The sequence below is a fragment of the Mastigoproctus giganteus genome, chromosome 10 (genome assembly GCF_048544385.1).
Source record: "Mastigoproctus giganteus isolate SK-2022 chromosome 10, ASM4854438v1, whole genome shotgun sequence".
Classification (NCBI taxonomy): domain Eukaryota; kingdom Metazoa; phylum Arthropoda; class Arachnida; order Uropygi; family Thelyphonidae; genus Mastigoproctus; species Mastigoproctus giganteus.
Window position 1 is genome coordinate 6,683,479 of NC_143584.1, and position 21,152 is coordinate 6,704,630.

A 21,152-nucleotide genomic window follows, 5' to 3' on the forward strand; every position below is an offset into this window, starting at 1 on the left:
TTTCGAGTGTATTAATGGAAGAAAGTGACTTTATTGTGGACAAGTTCTTTCTAACCCCTACAAAAATATGGCTATGAATAACAAGAGAAATGTGAAAATATCAAAGAAGGTGATAACATTAGCGAATAAAATTGAGTTATTAGATAAAATTTCTAATGATGAAAGTGTCTCCTCAGTGGCAAAATATTATATAATCAGTGAGTCAACGGTACGATCAATCAAAAAAATCGGAAGAAAAAATCCGCCGTAGGGTCCGTGAAAACGCGCTAATTGCTTCAAAAATTTGCTCTGTAACTCGTGATGTTAAATTAGAAAAATTGGAAAAAGCCTTAAAATCTGTGGATAGAAGACCGAACTCAAAATAAAATTCCGTTAAGTTCACTCATCATTCTTAAAAAGACAAACACTTTAGCGAAACTGGTGATAGCGCTGGCGGGATAAGTTTTTTAGCTAGCAAAGGCGCTGGTTTGAAAGATTTGTTTGAAATTTCTTATAAATATTACATTTAATATTAAATTGTTTCTTATTTTCATTTCGATGCCATATGCTTGCATTTCACAATGTACTGTCTATGTACATAGTCATGTTATGAAGGTACATATAATACATACATAGACAAAATTTTACACTAGTTTTTCTTATATATTTCATACTTTGGAACGGAACCCCTTTATTTCTATGGGAGCCATAACTCAGTATTCGCGTTTTCGGTATTCGCGACATTTCTCAGGAACGTAACCCCCGCGAATAGCGGGGGTTTACTGTATATATAAAATGTGTAAAATTAATATTAAAGATAATAATATAGAAGGCAAATCAGTCAAATAATACCAAGCAGGAAACTAAGAAAATGAAAAAAAAAAAAAAAAAAACATCGCTGTTTACCGTCATCTGGATTGTGGGTAACACAATCCAGATGATGTCAACTGGGGCCAACCACTCAGACTGAAGGCAAAAAAACAACAAGAAGTTCTCTGTTTCTGTAATGATCAATATATGCTAATATATAAAGTAATTTGAATCTAAACTAAGTATAGTTAAAAAATTGTTTGAATCTAAACCAAATAAGAAATTGTAAATGTAAGCATATACTGATCATCGTTGACCCGACAGAGAACGTAATTTAATAATTAAAAATTAAAATAAGATTAGATATGTAGTATATAATGCATATCTACCGTATCCAGGACATAATGTAATAACAACAATAGTCATCAAAATAACTATCCCCCTAGTGGGATAATATGTGGTGCCCCCTATGTGATGGATATGGTAAAAATATAAATCAAAATAAATAAAAATAAAAATAATTAATTAATTAAATCAATCAATTAATTAATTATTTTTATTTATTTTGATTTATATTTTTACCATATCCATCACATAGGGGGCACCACATATTAACTCACTAGGTTAATTAATGATTCATCTCTAACACAGTCTCTCCACTCGCTTTCTCATAGACGTACTGTTTCTGCTGCATGCCTCTTCTACAGATACTTCCATGGGCACTGTTCTTCTGAATTGACTTCTATAATTCCAGCTCTCTCTTTCAAAACAGTCTGAACACGTGCCGCCACCAGCCAACATCCATTTACTGTCCAACTTCAAACCCACAGAACCAACTTTTCATCTTCCTCATTTATTCATTCAACTGCTGTTTTCTGGAACAACCTTCCTTCATACGTATTTCCTGAAAATTACAATCTACAGAAGTTCAAGTCCAATGTCAACAGATATCTTCTTTCGTCTTCTCAACCTCCAACCCAAGCACGGTACTAAGTACTATAGGTTCTAAGTGTCTGGAGACTAGGCACCTGCGAGGTGATCTGATTGAGGTGTATAAAGCCTTGAATGGTTTGAGCATGCTCAATGCAGATGGGATTTTTCCTCTTGCTCAGAATAATCGCCTGAGAGGGCATAAATTCAAATTGAGGAAAGACGGTTGTAGGATAGATGCGCGGAAGTTTGCCTTTAGCCAGCGGGTGGTTGATTGGTGGAACAAACTTCCATCTGTCATTGTAGAAGTTGATAGCTTAAACAGATTCAAGGCAGAACTTGACAAACATTTGGAGAGAGTGGATGGGTGAAATAAGGGTTTTTTTTTTTTACTGATGTTATATGAGCTTGCTTTCTTGCATCATGTGCCTTTGCTAATCCAATGCTAATGCTTATTTTTCTTTAATTTACTTCTTAATATACACACACACACACACACACATACAAGTCTACTCTTACGAACAAGTTATGTATACTGATATATATATATATATCATGATACAAATGCAATAACTGCAAATCATAAACAAAAGTAAAATTATATTAATACACCTACTTCACAAACAACTCCAAAGCCACCTTTCCCAATTCTTCTTATCTCTACATAATCACAATGGTAACGACTTTTAAGAAAAGTCTGTTCTGGCAATGTTGAGAATAAAGAATGGCACCTAGAACAAAAGAAAATTTGTTTAGGTTAAACCTGTTATTTCTGCTCTTTTTACTTTGCAGCTTAGCTATGAATCAACATTCAACATTTAAATCAACAGACGTAGAGAGTCTTGTGCTGTTTGGATTTCTCTCACTTGTTACTGGAGAGAAATTATTTTGCAAAATTCTCTGTATAGTGAATATTTTTTTTCTGGTCCTGACAGAAGCCCAACATAAACAGTTCATTACTTTCCATTATTTAAGGAATTTATATTTAGTAAATAAACCCGCATTTAGTGTAACATCCAGAAATCCCACCATGATATAATGATAAATGATACTCATTTATCATTATATCATAATATATTCATGTTTTCAATTTGCCAGAAATCATCACCGTCAAACCAACTCCTACCATTCCCATTCAATGCTTCCTGCAGTTTGAGCCCGTGACCCACGAAATACGGAGGATGCGGAAAAGGTCAGGGAATGACCACCGCATATCCCTGGAGCAATATGGCTTTAGTTGCTAATGCTCCTAAAAACCAAATAACAACAACAACCTCCTGCGGCGTTCCATCAAAACCATGTCAGAATTTTGAACAGCCTTGATGCCAAGAAAGTGCCAGGTCCTGATGGTATTTCTCCACTTGTTCTCAAAACCTGTGCTCCTGAGCTTACTTCTGTTCTGTGCTGCCTTTTTACACTTTCTTATTCCACTGGTGTTTTCTTTCTGTTTGAAAATCTGCTCATATCCAGCCAGTTACTAAAAAGAGTGACAAATCCCTCTCATCCAAATATTGTCCATTGCACTTACTTCTAATACTTTTGAAAGTAATGGAGAAATCCATTAACTGCCAACTCCTAAACTATTTAGAAACTTTCCATCTGATCAATGATCACCAGGATGGATTCCGTCAGTATCGATCCACCAGTGGTATACTAGCTTATGTTAGTAATCCATGGACAAACCCAACGGAAAAGTTTGAAACTCATGCAGTTGCTCTTGACATTTCAGAGGCTTTTGATCATGTTTGCCAACTGTTTTTGTAATTGGGTATTGAGTTTTCTCTCTCACCACTCACTGTGGGTGATGGTAGACAGATCTCTTATCTTCTGACTTGTCCACTAATGCTGGTGTTCTCCAAGAATCAGTAATTTCTTCCACTCTTTTCCTCTTGTATATTAATGACCTTCTTCCATAGACAGGAAATCCTATCCATACTTTTGCTATGGATAGGATTTCATGTTATGGAATGTAATTTGCTATCATTTTAAGATGGCACATTGCATTCCACCATCCAGTTTGAGAAACCTTGCCCTGCCTTTCCCCTCAAACATCCACAACCAATTCCTTAAATACTGATCTCCAAGTAATTCTCCAGCGGGGCAAAGACAACTTAGTTAATTTTAATCCTTTTCAAACTCAGTCCTGTCTTATATCTCACAAAAAAGATTCTTCCGCTTCTATGTTTATCTTTTACAACACTCATATTTCTAGACAAGAAAGCATATTATCTCTATTAGGGATTACCCTGACTTCTAATCTCTCTTGGCATAAACACATCACAAATATTACTTCCTCTGCATCAAAAAAATAGAATTTTCTCTGTCTGCATTACATTTCTTTTAAACAGTTATGCAAATACAAATCCTATACAAATCTTGGGGATATAATTTCGGTAAAGGGAATTAACTGGGTAGATATCTCGCAGAGAGTGAATACAATTGAATTACGGTATACCTTTAAAACATTAATTACAGAAGCCTTGAATGCGCATATACCATTAAAAAAATACTCCATAAGGAGGATTCCAAGTTGGATGAATAGTGAAGTTGCCGGATTACTTGAGCAAAAAAAGGTGGCATGAAAAAGTTACAGAGCAATAAAAAGTACTGAAGCCTCAGATACAAATTGATCTGTAACAGTGCCACAGAAAATGTTAGGCTGGAAAAGGCAGATTATGAGAAATCGCTGGCAAAGAGTAGGGATGAGGAATTCTTCACATATATAAATGCAAAGAGAAGGACAAATCAGATGGGACCCTTATGTAATGGACATGGGATAGTATTAGATGCCCCAGTTGTTGTAGGTGCATTATAGCCTAAGTTGCTGATGCACCAACAAATTTAACAACAATAACAGTTGTTGTAGATGAAATCAACAGTTACTTTGCATCGATATTTACACCCATTATGCTAATGACAAATTATGGAAGTGAAGTTGAATGATATGTAATTAATGATATTGAAATTTAATGATACTGATTATTTAATGAAAAACTTTCGAGCCTACAGGTAAGTAAGGCTCCTGACGATGACATATACTCTATAATTTTAAGGGATGCAGCAAGTGAGTGCATTGAACCATTAAGACTAATTATGAGAGCATTACTGGATTCAGGAGAGATTCCATTGGCTTAGGAAAGTGCCAATGTTTCTCCTATACATAAGGACGGTTCTAAGAGTGTAGTGAGAAATTACCAGCGGTGTCAGTCTAACTCCGGTAGTAAGGAAAATCATGGAGCCAGTGATCAAGGGTGGAATTCAGGATCATTTAAATAGAAATGGAATTCTGAAGGATATGCAGCATGGTTTTGTAAAGGGTAAATCATGTTTCACAAATCTGGTTACCCATTTTGACAGGGTCACTCATGAGCTAGATATAGGGAATAAATTCGACAGTTTATTTAGATTTCAGCAATGCATTTGACTGAGTCCCACCTAGCAGTTACTTTATAAGCTGGAACAGGTTGGAATCACAGGGATAATCTTTAGATGGATAGCAGGATGGTTCCAGGGCAGGAGGCAAAGGGTTGTGATGAATGGTTATTCTTCAGATTGGGTTAATGTATGAAGAGGGGTTCTCCAAGGATCAGTACTATGATCACTTTTGTTTTTGATTTACTTAAATAACAATGATGATGGGAGAGAGAGAGGGCGCAATGTCTAAATTTGCAGATAATGTAAAGATTGGTAGAGTAGTTAATGATCACCGCCAAGAAGAGCTTCTTCAGAGTAGCTCTGTTCCCCCCTCCTAGATAGACTTCAGGGATGGTCAGAAAAGTGGCAGTTATGCTTTAATTCAGCATAATGCAAAGTCTTACACCTGGGGAACAGCAACCCCAAAATAACATATACACTTGGTGGAGTTGAACTAAAGTCAGTAGTGGAAGAAAGGGACTTGGGAGTTACGATACGATCAGACATGAGGTACTCCAAGCATTGTAGACGGGTTACAAGGAAGGCCCACAGTGTCCTATCACTGATTTATAGAATGTTTGCTGGTAGAGATAAGGATGTCATAATCCCATTATATGAGGCTATTGTTAGACCACACCTAAAAAAAAGACATTGAGCTTCTTGAAAGGGTCCAGAGACAGGTAACTCGCCTGGTGAGATTGGCAAAAGGACGTCCTTATGAAGAAAAACTTCGAATATGTGGGTTGCAGAGATTGGAAATTAGGCACCTTAGAGGTGACTTTAATGAGGTGTTTAAGGCTCTGAGGCAATAGTAAAATGAATGAGGATGAAATTTTCACAGTTATAAATGATTCTAGAACTAGGGGCCATAAATTCAAGTTATGGGGAAAGATGTTTAGATGGATTGCAAGATGATTCATTTTAGCCAGAGAATTATAAATTACTGGAATAAGTTACCTATGTGAGTGGTAGAGGCTGACAGTTTGGGGATATTGAAAGGTCAGCTGGATACCTATGGGAAGAGAGAAATGTATAGGTTGTGTTTTTTTTCTTTTCTTTTCTTTTTTTATTTTTTAATTAGTTATTTAATTTAATGTTTTTATTATTATTATTTTACTCTTTTTTTTTTTTTTTTTTGGCTGGTGCAGCATAAGCATTAGGTTTCCTTGCACCATATGGCCATTACTAATACTAATTACGTAAGCACATCTGCTATAAGAAATTGATAATCTTGACTTTACTTTCAAGAATGATAAAAGTTAACTTGAGTATTTAGTATCATCCACACATGCGTAACTACCCTCTGCTTGAGGACCACTGATTTCATTTTGAATTCCAGTCACTTTGTATAATTCTGTTGAAAGATTAAGATATGGTTTTACACTGTAATGTACTGTACTGTACTATACAGTACAGTACAGTACTTTTACAAAGCACAGCAAGTGAAAAGGTAAGTGTGGAGAATACAGTGAAAGTTATTAGAAAAATAGAAATAAATAGCACTCAACAGTGCATATAATTTGGAATTTGAAACAAAAAATTGAGTCATTTGAAAAGAACTGTCACTAAATAAAAGACATGTATAAACTCAAACATTCTGATTAAAATGAGGTTTTTAAATTAGTTTAAACAGCAAAGGATGAAAATATCCCACTAAAGTGGTCAATTTTTAATGACAAACATTTTGTCAAATTATCTGTGTTCCACTGGTTGGATAGATCATAGATGCACCATAACTACATTTTTGAAAATGATAGGTGCAACCAAAGATTTAAACAATACAACTGTTCTGGAGCTGTTAAATTCAGTATGGCCAATAGTGCAAGAAGGCTATGCAGGCAGACATTCTTAATGAAAATGAGACAGGTCCTTTTTTTATATTAACTCCTGATGAACATTAAAATTCAAGGGCGAAAAGTGCACTGGAAATAAACTATCAAAAGATCATATTACAGTTCTCATCTGTGCTAATTTGAATGACACAGAGAAGAAAGAAATATTTGTCATAGTAAAATCTAAAAATCTCAGTGTTTTTCAAAAACGTTAAAAAGCTACCTGTTTGATGTGGCACAAATCAGCTTTTCCTGAACTACTTCATTGAAATCATAAGTTAAAGAGATAACTGAAAAATTCTATTTCTTTTGTAAATTGCACAGCACAAAGTGAATGAATGCAAGAAAATAAATATAAAACCTGTATTTCTTCCAGCAAATAAAAACAAGGATCTTGAAACCCACAGATCAAGGGGTCATACAATGTGGTAACAAGAAGTTACTTTTGAAATTTGATTTTGCTTAATAATTGCTTCCCTTGAAAAGAGAGAAATGCAAAAAAGCACTACTGGATGCAACAGAAAACATAGAAAAGGTGTGAGCAGATTATCTGAGAAGACTATCTGCAATGCTTTCATGTGCAGGTTAGTACAGAAATTCTGTTGAAACTGATACTACCTTTATCAGAATGGATTTACAAAACATATCACATAGATTTAAATCAGTATGATTTGGCACTTATGCTACAGTTGACAACAGTATAATCACATTGCAAATTTTAATAGATGATGATGATGATATTACTGATAAAGTGAAGAATCAAATGGGAGATGAAGATGGACTTTGAAGATGCAGGACTGAAAATACCAACTATTAGAGAAACACCTCAAGCAGATAGATAAACTTGTGAAACATTTTTCTAAAAATAGAGGCCAATCATAATATCATTTCACAAACTGTAAAATCTTGGACATGATTTGGGAAAATACTACTTGCTGGGAAACTAACCAAAAAAAAAAAAAAAAAAAAAAAAAAAATCAGATTTTTCTGTTAAATAGGACGGTATTTTTAAATTTGCAATATATATATATATTGTATATACAGTGCTTTTTTTGGGACGGTACGCAACGGTATACGCCGTACCGGCACTTTTATTAACAGTGACATGTGACATTTGGATGCTATACACTTCGAAATTTGTAATATTCCGTAAATTTTTTCATATGTTTACCTACTTTTGAAATAAGCTTAAAGTTATTTAACTAAATTTCCATTTTTCACTGTCTATTGTTAAGAATATCTTCTATATAAAACTTTATAATCATTTTTAGAATTCTAAATTACTCAGTTGGAACTCTGTTTAACGAACTCCTTTTATAGCAATTTTTTTTTTGAATCCCCTTGAAAATTACATTTAAAATAGTTTCAGTTGAGTGAAGAAAATTTTCATATAATGAACGGCTTAGGAGAGACTTAACTGCATACACACTGTTCACACTTCTGGCCTTCTCACATGTGCAACTAAAGGATATAATGCACCAGGAAACAATTCTTATAAAGAATTGTTTCCTGGTGCATTCTAGAAGTTACTTATCTTTTGTACCTACAAAACACTATCATTCTAAATCTAGACCAAAGTAGATTATCACTGAGAAATGCAAAGCCAGGTTCTGAAAAGATGTTAACAAAGGGGGAAAAATGAAATAATAAAGATTTCTTTTGCAAATGTGAACACTAAAGAGAAATGAATGGATTGTAAGCTTTTCTTTAGTTATTTGTTATTGTTTGTTATTTGGTTTTTAGGATCATTAGCAACTAAGGCCATATTGCTCCGGGGATATGCGGTGGTCATTCCCTGACCTTTCCGCATCCTCCGTATTTGGTGGTGACGGGCTCGAACTCCGGTCTAATCAAGAAGTGTGTGCTACGCACTGCTGCTCCTTCCCACCTGGCTACGGAGGCGCCGCTTTTCTTTAGCCAGAGAGTTGTTAATTGCTGAAACAAGTTGCCTCCATGGGTAGTTGAGGCTGACAATCTGGTGAAATTCAAAAGACTGCTGAATCAGTAATTACAAGTAAACACATAGGATAGTGTTTTTAATTTATTTATTTTATTTTGCAGAAAAAGCATCTGGCTTCTTTGCACTGCATGGCTAATACTAGAAGGAAGAAAAGAACTGAACAGCATTAATCCATTACAGGATGGCTCTGGTAGCATCACTGATAACTCTTAAGGGATAGCTGATGAGCTAAATAAATTTTTTGCCTCAATATTTAAACTTATGAGCATTCTTTTACACTTTACCATATCACTGGCTTCAATAACAATTACTGAGAACTAGACAAGTGCATAAGTGGGAGAGAAACTGTCATGCTTGAATGTGAAAAAAGCACAAAGAACTGATTGGATTTATCTAATGATATTAAAGGGAAAAACAGAACACAGTGTCACTATTATAATGTGTGCATCCATGGACTCAAGTAAAGGTTCCAATTAGACATGCACAAATATCTTTCCCATTTAAAGTAGTTTCAAGGGTCAAATAGTAATTACAGAACTATTTAATATGGCAGGAGAACTATCCAATTCATGATTAAGGATGTATTGCTGAAGCTTGTGAGTTGCCATGAAATAACCAGATGCAAAGATTTTGATACCATCTCACATGAATGCCTTTTGTATAAACTGGAAAAATGTGCCATTGGTAGGAAGTACTCATTACCATCAGGTGTTTTTCAATTTAGGATTAACCATCTAGAAATTTTTTGTGCCACTTTTTACCTACCCTGAAGTCTTCTTTGTTTACCTTCCTTTATTTTATTGCCTTGATCACAGCACTGATGCAATTTTCCTGATGGTGGTTCCCATTCAAGTACTTTTTTTTGTAGCCATCTTTCTTTAATTATTTTTAAATGTCCAAACCAGAATAGTCTTATTTTTAATTTTGTCATTAACTGACTCCTTGATTTCCATTTGTCTTAAAATCCCTTAATTTCTACCCTATATATTTTTATTTCCTGACAGAATCTCCTTCAATAGTCCATTTCTATTGAATCTTTCAGTTACTCTTTGTATAACTGAAATACTCTGGATATGAAGTATACTCTGCACTACTGAACAAACCATTCTTTTGTTTTCCTTGTAGATGCCTTTATTCCAAACCACTGAATTTAAAATCCTATTTTCTGTCTTAATAATTAGTTCTGTTAATGAAATTGTTGTTACATCTGCCATCTACCTAGATTATTGATCACAGATACTTAAATATTTTGTTCTTAATACTAATTTTCAATTATTTTCTAAATTTCCATTCACTGATTTTTCCATGCTGAGATATTTTGTTAATTGAAAACTGATTCTCATACTCTTTCTTTTAAAAGTGTTTCTGTAAACTTCCGTCATTAGTTTTAGATCTTTACAACTCAATACGACCTCTCAGTCTGTGAAAAACAGCGAAAATAGATTGGTTTCTCATACGTTAATTCCAATTCTGTTGATTCTAAATTCCATTCTTTCACTGCCTACTTTAAATAACAAAGTGGTAAACAGTCCTTCAATAATGAAGTGATAAACACTTTAGATATGAACTCTCACGGGACTGTTTTGAGTGTACTTAAAGGCTCTAGAAAGTATGTTACCTAGTTAAACTTTGAAGCTTTTTTTTTTTCTCTAAATGTGATTAATAATTTTAATAAGTTATCCATTATTTTCCATTTGTTCCAGTAGTACTCCAAACAGCTCAATATGGGGTATAATATACTGTCATACACTTTTGCAAGACCCATAAAGGCAAAGTTGATTGGCTTTTGCCATTCTAGAATCTGATGTATGACAAAGATGTTATCTATGCATGACTTTCCAGGAATGAAGCTGGAAAGTCATTGATGGACAATATCCTTGTCATATATTGTTCATATTGTTCCTCTATTGCTTTATATGCTCTCTCTGATTTTCAAACTTCTTTCCATTAACCTCATCACTGGGTTTTAAACACTAATTCCTCCATTATTTCTGTATTCCTTTTACTTCCTTTTTTTTTTTTTTTTTTGAAAATAAATATTATATAAAGTTTGTTAATTTCTACCAGGATTACATGTGCCATTAAAAATTTCTTGTATCTGCTCAGTAAATGCTTTTTTTTAATTATGTGATCGCTACCAAAGTTAGTAGTTTTCTCTCAGTATTTCTCAGCACTTTTCTATTTTTTGATGCTTTAAACACCTCTAATATATCCTAGTTATTGATCAGGATTTCCTACTCCATCCAGTGAGAAGTATCACTTTTTGGAATGAAGAAGGTTGATCTTTCTTCCTTTAACAGAACCTCACACAATATGTGACACACTGTTCTGTCCCTATATTCTGTATGTTTATATTTCCTTTAGATTTATATTTCTTTTTATAAACCTAATTGTCCTATTACAATTATGAAACAAAATAATATGCATCTTATTATAATGGTTTAAATATGACTATATTGCTGGCAGTAATTCTGTTACATAATATAATACTGTATAATTATATTAATCAACAAATTACCTTCTTAACAAATATGATGAGCCTTGAAGCATTTGACTACTTGATGTGGCCTACAAAAATAATGATTAAAAACTTAATTAAATACATATAGGTGCTCTCACAAAATATCTTATCTATATACAGATGTTATCTTAAGATAAACTATAGTGATAAACAGATTTAACTCACTCCTTACACTTTCATCTATATAACATATCAGCAACAATCAAATAATGCAAGTACAGGGTTAAATTTTTTTTCTCATCAAGACAAAATTTTTTTAAGGCTAGAACTTAACACGAAGCACATGCATAATAAGATTGGGAAGAGTTTCAATCTCCTAGTGAGGCAACCAGCATATACTATATAAACATGCTTATTATCAAATTATAAGTGTTTTTATAGATATCTGCAAAACTAACAAATCACAAAAAGATCAAAAACTTTGTAGTTTAAAGTTCAAAATAAATGAAAATCGCAGGAAATAAATTAAAAATTGTCAAGGAATTATAAAATGGCAAAAAAGTTGTGACATTGGCCAAGAAATACAGCATAAATGAATCTAACATTTGATGAATTAGGGAAAATGCTGAGAAAATTAAAAGTTCAGTTATCTGTTCCACATCACTGACTGCAAAAAGCACTACAAAAGTGAGAAATCCATTAATAGAGAAAACTGAAAAATTACTTTCTTTCGGGGAGATAGAAGATCTTAATCAAAAGAGAATGCCAAAGCTTTGAAAATTTTTAACTGCTTACAAGAAGAAGCCGGTCCATGCAATGTAGACATCTTTCAGGCCAGTAAGGGTTAGTTTGAAAATTTTAAAAAACATCAAAGTCTTCACAATCTAAAATTAACGGGCAAAGCAGCCAGTGCAGATACGGAAGCTGCTTCTTTGTATCCGAAAACTTTAAGGGATGTTATTGCGACTGAAGGCTATCTAGCAAGTCAAGTGTTTAATGCCGATGAGACCGGCTTATTCTGGAAGCATATGCCAAGCCAAACATTCATTTGAAAAGAAGAGAAAACCACCCCAGGTTTCAAAGCTGCAAAAGATAGGTTAACACTATGTGGCAATGCAGAGGGTGACTTTAAGTGTAAACCATTTCTAATTTATATGCCAGAAAATCCTCGTGCTTTTAAAGGAATATCAAAAAGCTCCTTACCGGTTCATTGGAAATCGAGCAAAAAAGCCTGGATGACAGCTAAAATCTTCGAGGATTGTTTTTAAATTGCTTTTGAGCTGAAACAAAAAGATATTGCCTGAAGAAGAAGAACATAGTATTCAAAATCCTGCTCATTCTTGACAAAGCACCTAGTCAACCTGCACATTTGTCTGATCTGCAACCAAATGTGAAAGTTACCTTTCTTCCAGCAAATAAAAGTTTGTTAATTCAGCCGATGGACCAAGGTGTTATAGCTTCCTTTAAACTTTATTAACTAAGAAGACCTTTTTTACAATTGGTAGAAGCTACCGATGGAATGATGGAATAGGCAGTATTTCAATTAGAGATTACTGGCGGAATTATAACATTCTTGATACTGTAAAAAATATTGAATTCGCATGGGGTAAAGTTAAGAACTCAACAATGAATGCAGTGTGGAAAAGGCTGTGGCCACAAAGCTCCACTAAAGAAGCCACGGCCAAAATGCCAGAGGTGGTTGAGATCGTGAGAATTGGCAAAATGATTAGCGGAGAAGGATTTGAAGAATTGGAACCAGTAGATATCACAGAGGTCCTTGAATCTCATAGAGAACAATTATTGGTGGATGATATTTTTGTGCAATGTGAAGAAGAAGATAACAAAATGATAAAAACAAAGAAAATGCATACAAAAAGTTGACCGCAAAGAAACTAGCTGAGCTTTTAAGACTTGCAAATCAGCTTAGCCAAGAAGCTCTGGATATGGATCCTAATTTGGAGAGGAGTTTAAATTTTTTCACAATTTTATCATTAGCTTTATGAAGAATTGTATCATTAGCTTTATGAAGAATTTTATCATTAGCTTTATGAAGAATTTTATCATTAGTTCCTTATGAAGAAATTTATAGAGAAAAACAGCATGCTTCTAAGCAAACAATTTTAACTAATTTTTTTCAAAAGGTGCCAGATACTGTTGCAAGTTTATCACAGGAAAACAGCAATGAAGAAGCAATGAATTTAGATTAAAAATCTAGAGGTAAGTATTAGCAAGATTAATTTTATGGATGTTTCTAATTTTTTTATTTTTTTCTTACCGAATGAAGACAATTTTTTTTTTTCAATTTAATTTATTTTGCACATTTTTTTTTTGTGTACGGAATCCTCATTATGTCATAAACTACGTTTCACATTGCGCAGATTTAGACTGCACTGTGTTTTCCCAGAACGTAACCCCTGCGCAACAAATCAGGGGATGGCTGTATTTATTTACTAGCTTGATGGACGGTAAGGTAAAAATCTATCAAGAGATTTTATTCTATTATGCAAAGGGATCAAAGCACACTTAGATCTAGTATTCTTAGGAGAGAGAGTCTAATGCCGATTTAATATCACAGGGATGAGACAGGGCAGAGTGAGAAGTACATTTTAGCAAACATATTCAAAAATTAGATAACTAATAGTGTGGAGATGAGAGTGTATTTGGAGGAGCACAAAAGGGAAACCAGCTTTTACATTAGCCCATTTGAAAACTTGGAATTCAGTGCAGAGAAGATGACTTAGGTTTAATTTAGATAATTAATTTATACCAAATAATGGAACTATATAACATGACAGAAATCAAATTAGTATGTATATATGTATGTATTTGACTATGGTAAAGTGTCAGACTTGAATTAAATATTGCCTAATATTCCAAGCACATTTAAGAGATTTAATTTTTGAGAATTAGAGATGAATTATGAATGCGAACCTGGAGTCAAAGTAGATCCCAAGATCACTGCTTGCACTTTTGTGAACTATAAAATTACCAATTAGAGGAGTAAACCAAAAGGAGATGTGGTGATTTTTGATGGACAAATTTTAGAGGGTTTAGAACAAGACCAAAAGAGAGAAGAAAATTACATATAATTTGAAAAGAATCAGGTCATCCAGATAAGAGATGAGAAGGAAGTTATGCTGTGTCAGCAAGGAGAACAGCAAGCCGATAGGGCACTGCCTGAGGAAAATTGGTCAAAATTGTGTTCTTACATGGGTCACATAAGCAGAGCTGAGGATAAGTTTTTAGTTAAAGATGAAGTTTTGCAGAAAACTAACAAGTGACATGAAATGGAGTGGTATTTCTTGAGAAGGGAGACTGCTGTCTTGGAGTTGAGAGCATTGAATGGTGAGAAGACCTCTAGGTAGATTAAGTCAAGCTGCAAGTTTCAGTGAATAGCCTGGGCAGCTAGAAAGGAGGTTCAGATAAAATTAGCAATGGTCGTGACTACTTTTCTTGCATAGCAAATCTGGTCAGAGTAAACGGAAAATGTGAGACATAAGAGCAAGAAGAAGAATTTTTGAAAAAGGCCGAGTAGGGAAGAAGTGATAGATTTTGGTCTCCACTCTTTGACTTCAACAGGATTTTGAATTTTATTTATGGGAAAGCGTAATATTCTCTCCAGCTATCAGGAAAGTAGTCAAGGAATAAACTTTTATAAAAGATTCTTGCGAGTGGTTCAAAAGTTAAAGGGCAAGTAAATTTCAGAATAAAGATTTATTGTGTCTGGACCAGATATACTCTTAAGCAGAAGGCAGTTTGTTGCATTCTGACGAAGTCAAACCCCTCATAAGGTTGTCAGGACAAGGAGGTTTATATAATTTGTATGGAAAAATCTTTTTAATGTCAGGTATTTTCAAATATTTAAATATCCTTTTTTTTTTTTTTAAATTAACACAGGCTGTCCTAGCTTTAACATAGTCATAAATGGACTGGAGAGTTTGAAGCCTTTATTTCTATCTGAAAAGCTTTTGTTTTTTTCTAAAGGCATGATTCAGTTTGACATTTTTTTTTTTTTTTATGTGAACCCCAAACATGAGAGGTATTAGAACCTATAGTACTTAGTACCGTGCTTGGGTTTGAGGTTAAGAAGAGAAGATTTGTTGACATTGGACTTGAACTTCTGTAGATTGTAATTTTCAGGAAATACGTATGAAGGAAGGTTGTTCCAGAAAACAGCAGTTGAATGAATAAATGAGGAAGATGAAAAGTTGGTTCTGTGGGTTTGAAGTTGGACAGTAAATGGATGTTGGCTGGTGGCGGCACATGTTCGGACTGCTTTGAAAGAGAGAGCAGGAATTATAGAAGCCAATTCAGAAGAACAGTGCCCATGGAATTATCTGTAGAAGAGGCATGCAGCAGAAACAGTGCATCTATGAGAAAGCGAGTGGAGAGACTCTGTTAGAGATGAATCATTAATTAACCTAACTGCCCTCTTCTGAATGGAATCAAGAAGCCTGAGAGAGGTTTTGGGGGCACCACCCCAGATTTGGGAACAATATTCCATGGCAGGGCGGATTTGCGATTTATACAGAGTGAGCAGCTGTTTGGAAGAAAAGTAACGTCGAGAGCGAAAGAGAAAACCAAGTTTTTTAGATGCAGAGGAAGCAATATTTGTAATGTGCTTGTGCCAAGAGAGATTAGAAGTCAGGGTAATCCCCAAAAGAGATATATCATTTTGCCTAGAAATCGGAGTGTCACTAAAGATAAGCATAGGAGCAGAAGAATCCTTTTTGCGAGATATAAGACAAGACTGAGTTTTAGAAGGGTTGAAATCAACTAAGTTGTCTTTGTCCCACTGGAGAATTATCTGGAGATTGGCATTTAAGGAATTGGTAGCAGATTTTCGAGAAGTTGAAGCTGATTGAGAACGACAAGGTTTCTAAAATAGAAAGTTGAATGCAATGTGCTATCATCAGCAAAACTATGGATAGGATTTCCAGTCAATGGAAGAAGGTCATTGATATACAAGAGGAAAAGAGTGGGGGAAAGAACTGAACCTTGGGGGAAACCAGCATTAGTGGAGAAGTTAGAAGACAGAGAGCCATCTACCATCACCCTCAGTGAACGATCAGAGAGAAAACTGGATAACCAATTACTAAAAACAGTTGGCAAACCATAAGATGGAAGCTTGTTTAGAAGACCTTTATGCCAAACACGATCAAAAGCCTTTAAGATGTCAAGAGTAACTACTGTTTCACCGAACCTTTCCATTAAATTAGTCCATAAATGGGTAACATAAGCCAGAATATCTCCAGTGGATCGACACTGACGGAATCCATACTGGTGATCGTTGATCAGACGGAAGGTTTCTAGGTAGTTTAAGAGTTGACGGTTAATGGATTTCTCCATTACTTTAGAAAGAGTAGAAGTAATTGCAATGGGACGATAATTGGATGGGAGGGATTTGTCACCCTTTTTAGGAACTGGCTGGATGTGAGCAAATTTCCAAGCAGAAGGAAAAACACCTTTGGAATAAGAAAGTGAAAAAAGGCGGCAAAGAATAGGAGTAAGTTCAGGAGCACAGGTTTGAGAACAAGTGGAGAAATACCATCAGGACCTGGAGCTTTCTTAGCATCAAGATTCATCAAAATCCTTCTGATATCCTTTTGACGGAAGACCACAGGAGGCATTGAATGGAGCGTGTTGGGAATGGTGGGAGGTGTTTTACCAAGATCATTAATACATGAGCTGGAAGAAAAATGGGATGCTAGAAGGTCAGCTTTATCCTTGGCTGAAGTGGCAACAGAACCATCTGGTTTGGACAGAGGTGGGAGCAAAGATGGGCAAAAGTTGTGGCCAATAGCTTTGGCAAGAGACCAGAATGCTCGGCTACCATTAGGGCAAGAAGCAAGTTTTCTACTCTTAACCTGTTCAAACTCTAGTTTGGACTGATTAATAACTGCTTTTCAACTGTTGCGAGTTTTGGTGTAGGCAGAAAATGAAACTGAAGAATTAGAACCAAGCCAATTACGATATGCAACATTCTTCTCTTGGACAGCCTTAGCACATTTATTGGAAAACCAAGGTTTAGATAAAGGACGAGATTTTAAAGTGGAGTGTGTGATAAGGGATTCCATTCCCGCAAGAATAATTTCACTGACACGATCTGATCTGAGCAAACGTTGACATCAGAAGTTTTGAAACAGTAATCCGACCAAGGAAAAGAAGAAAAGAAGTCTCGCAGGTCATCCCATTTTGCATTCTTGTAATGCCAAACAACACGTGGTTGGGAATAGCCATGAGATAAAGGTTCCATTGGAGAAGAGACAATCACCAAGTTGTGATCTGAACTGCCTAAAGGACCTCTCACTTCGACCGTGTACTTAGAAGGGTTGTTTGTGAGAAAAAGATCAAGCGTATTGGCTGTATGATTAGGATTGTCCAGTATTTTTGTAGGTAAATGAACAATCTGTGCTAGGTCATTAGTAATTGCAAAAGCCTCAGCATCTCGACCTGCTGGGTCGGTGTGACTAGAAAATGGAAGCCAGCTGGAGTTGTGAACATTAAAATCACCAAGGAAAATTACTTCACTGTTAGGAAAGTTGGACTGGAGAAAGTCAAGTTGCAAAGAGAGGAAGTCAAAGAGCTCCAAGTGATTAGTGGAGTTGGGAGAATGGTAGAGACAACAGATGAATTTTTCACAATGAGGTAGAGAGATTTTAAGCCAGAGAAGATCAAAGAGAGGAGATTCCAAATTGCCAAGTCTCTGACAGGGAATATCAGAATGGACATATGCACAAGTACCACCTTTGAGGCGAAAGGAATCATACAGCGAATAATTTGGGCATCTGAGATGAGCAGTACATGAATCAACCGATAACTGAGATTCTGTCAGAAAAAGTACATGGGGTTTGGCAGACTGCAAGTGGAAATGGACATCATTGAGATTAGAATTGAGACCACGTATATTTGTGAAATGAATTAGGAAGTCTTTGGGAGGTTTAGATCTTTTTGCAGATAAGCTTGCTCTATTAGTTTGACAATTCATGGTGTATTCAATAGTAAGAAAAAGTAGGTGGGACATGCTGTATGAAGTAATGAAATTTTTGGATATGGCGTACATGTGGTAAGAATATACCCAGATCCTTGACATAACGTGGCCTCGACAATGCTCCCTGCATACACACTACTTGGACTCCCTCCAGTCACTATCTGGCAGAGTAGAGGTAGCAAGATTATACACTAGCTGATCCGGAAGCTTCCTAGAGAGTTACCAATAGGTTCAGTCCGGTGTACTAACTAGCGGCCGGCCTGCGAACACCGTTTTAGAGCTGTACCCTCGAAATGTAAGGAACATCCCACCACAATTCAGAGATTGGGGAACAGACACAATTTTAGAGGACAAGTCGTTTGCTATGAAGGTCAACCAGATGATCAACAGCTAAATCTATAGGAGCTGAAGAGAGAAGGTTCCAGGGGCAAAATTTAAACGGATCAAGCAACATGTCGAAGTTGGTAAATTTTGGAGGGAAAATTCTCTACCTTTTAGGCTCCGAGAGAGAGAGACAGCCAGAGACAAGAGGAAATCAGCAGTGAATTTTTTTGATGACAAACCTGAATGAGACAGGGAGATGGTCAGAAGAAAAGCTGACATCGGCACATCAGTTTCATGCAGGTCATACATTTCTGTATTAGTATAGAGACGATCAAGAGTTCAACAATCTGTAGTAGGAAAATTTATTATTTGGAAAACGTTGAAAGTTTAATCGAGTTACATGTAGTCAGATTAGACTGTGCGGGAAGTAAACATTAATTGTATTGAAGCTAAACACCATTACTTAACTTCAACAAACTGAGCGTCACAGTTAGCACAGGGAGAGTGAATTATTTTCCTGACTGACCATTCTTCTGGAGAATGTGGCAACACCACATTCTCCAGAAGGAGCAGCAGTAGCCCACTATAGATGGCACAGGTAAACAGGCATACATCGATGGGTGAAATGGGAAAATAAATTTCCCATTTCACCCATCGATTCACTCCAAAAGTTTGTCTAGTTCTGCCTTGAATTTATTTAAGCTGTCAACTTCCATCTTCCATCTGTTACCGTGGAAGTTGACAGCTTAAATAAATTCAAGGCAGAACTAGACAAACTTTTGGAGGAAATTGATGGGTGAAATGGGATTTTTTATTTTATTTTATTTTTTTTTGCTTTTTTGCTTTAAGCCTGCTTTCTTGCATCATATGCCTCTACTAATGCTAATCACAATGTCAGCAGTAAGACAGCACTGCATTGTCCCGTTGATACAGATTCAATGAATTACTGTCTAAGACATCTAGATAGACCTTAGCAGTTGTGGTTTTGTTCAAAATAAATAATGATCCCAGGCCAAACCATGAAAAACAGCCCCAGACCATCATACTCCCTCCACCAAACTTCTGTGTCAGGATGAAACAGTCTAGCAGGTAGATCTCCCGGGCATCTGCCACACTTAGGTATAGCCATCATGATACATGGTAGACCATGTATCATGATTCATCATACAAAAGCACAACTTTCCACTGGTCTACAGTCCAAGAACAGCAAGCCTTACACCAAGCTGGATGGTGTCTAGCATTAGCTGAGGTGATTAATGGCTTGTAGACATCTTCACGACCATGGTAACCCATACCATGCAGTGTCCTGCATGCTGTACTCGTACTGACATGTGTCCCAATTGTCTCACTGAGAGCCCATGTGTGCTGCAGCAACACTGTCTTATTTCCCCAAGCAGACATCTTTGCTAGGCTCTCCTGTTGTGTTCTGTCAGATTCAGAGGTTTTCCATTTTGTTTTGTGACAGTTTCAGCACCCATCTGCTATGCAGATCACATCACCAATTGTTGACCTAGGGATTTGCAGAGCCATTGAAATGTCAAATACAGACCAATTGCTTATGTGGTACCCTATTATCATTCTGCACTGGAAATCTGTTAACTCAGTTGACTGCAGCATCTTACATTCGCAGTCAAGTCTCCTTGAAAGACTATGAGTATATTTATAGTTAAGTCTGACATATGGTGCTAACTCAAGTATAACATCTACTATCTAGAAAAAATCCTTTGAAAATAAATTTATATAAGCATAAAAATCACTGGTCAAGTTGTTTTACAAATTAAAATAAAAAGAAATCAACTTACAAAAGAAGTACCCAGTAGTGTTTCTTGCACATTCAGAAAAAAATCAAGAAAAAGTGAGTGAAAATAGATCCTGATATTTTGTAATTCTTCTCTATTGTAAGAATCATCGAGAAACTAAAAGAGAAAAGAATATTAAATCAGCAGAGGGATGAAGAGCAAGTTTTCCAATATTTAAGCTTTCTTAATATTTTAAAGATATATTAAATCAATAAAAAAAAAAAAAGAGGTAAGGAGAATAGTCCATCTGAAAGATCTGCTTTTCTGCAAACTCTACACTGGCTTTACAAAATGTTGTTACTAAGGCAATATTGCGGATAAACTACAAATGGAAGCTGTTCTACCTGTCGGAGAACATTCTCTGAAGAATCAGATGGAACATCCTCCCTACCTCCTGATTTCTTTCTACTATCAAGTATAAAACTTTACTGAATGGGACACATTGGGAGGGAAGAAAAAAAAAAGTCCAGTATGCTGAGAGCGCTAAACTTGATATCACTAAACAAGGTCTAGAAATTTAGAACTGCTTTTGAAAAAGACAAACATAATCAGTCAGTTCAATTTTAACTTGCTCATAAAATCATTCCTGAACCTTTCTAGCCACATCTCATACACAATTGAAATAAAATACTCTTTACTGTACAACAAGAGA

The 21,152-nt window shown here is 35.5% G+C and overlaps 1 protein-coding gene across 1 annotated transcript in view; it reads right to left on the minus strand.

The window, feature by feature from the left end:
- Positions 1 to 21,152, minus strand: part of LOC150078657 (eukaryotic translation initiation factor 2-alpha kinase 1-like) — a 176,936-nt gene that overhangs the window by 87,819 nt on the left and 67,965 nt on the right. The window contains exons 6-8 of the mRNA XM_090382196.1: positions 20,504 to 20,617; positions 11,444 to 11,493; positions 2,336 to 2,450 (exon numbers count right to left, since the gene is read on the minus strand). Coding sequence (XP_090238322.1) covers positions 2,336 to 2,450; positions 11,444 to 11,493; positions 20,504 to 20,617 — 279 coding nt within the window. The remainder of the gene's footprint in view (positions 1 to 2,335; positions 2,451 to 11,443; positions 11,494 to 20,503; positions 20,618 to 21,152) is intronic.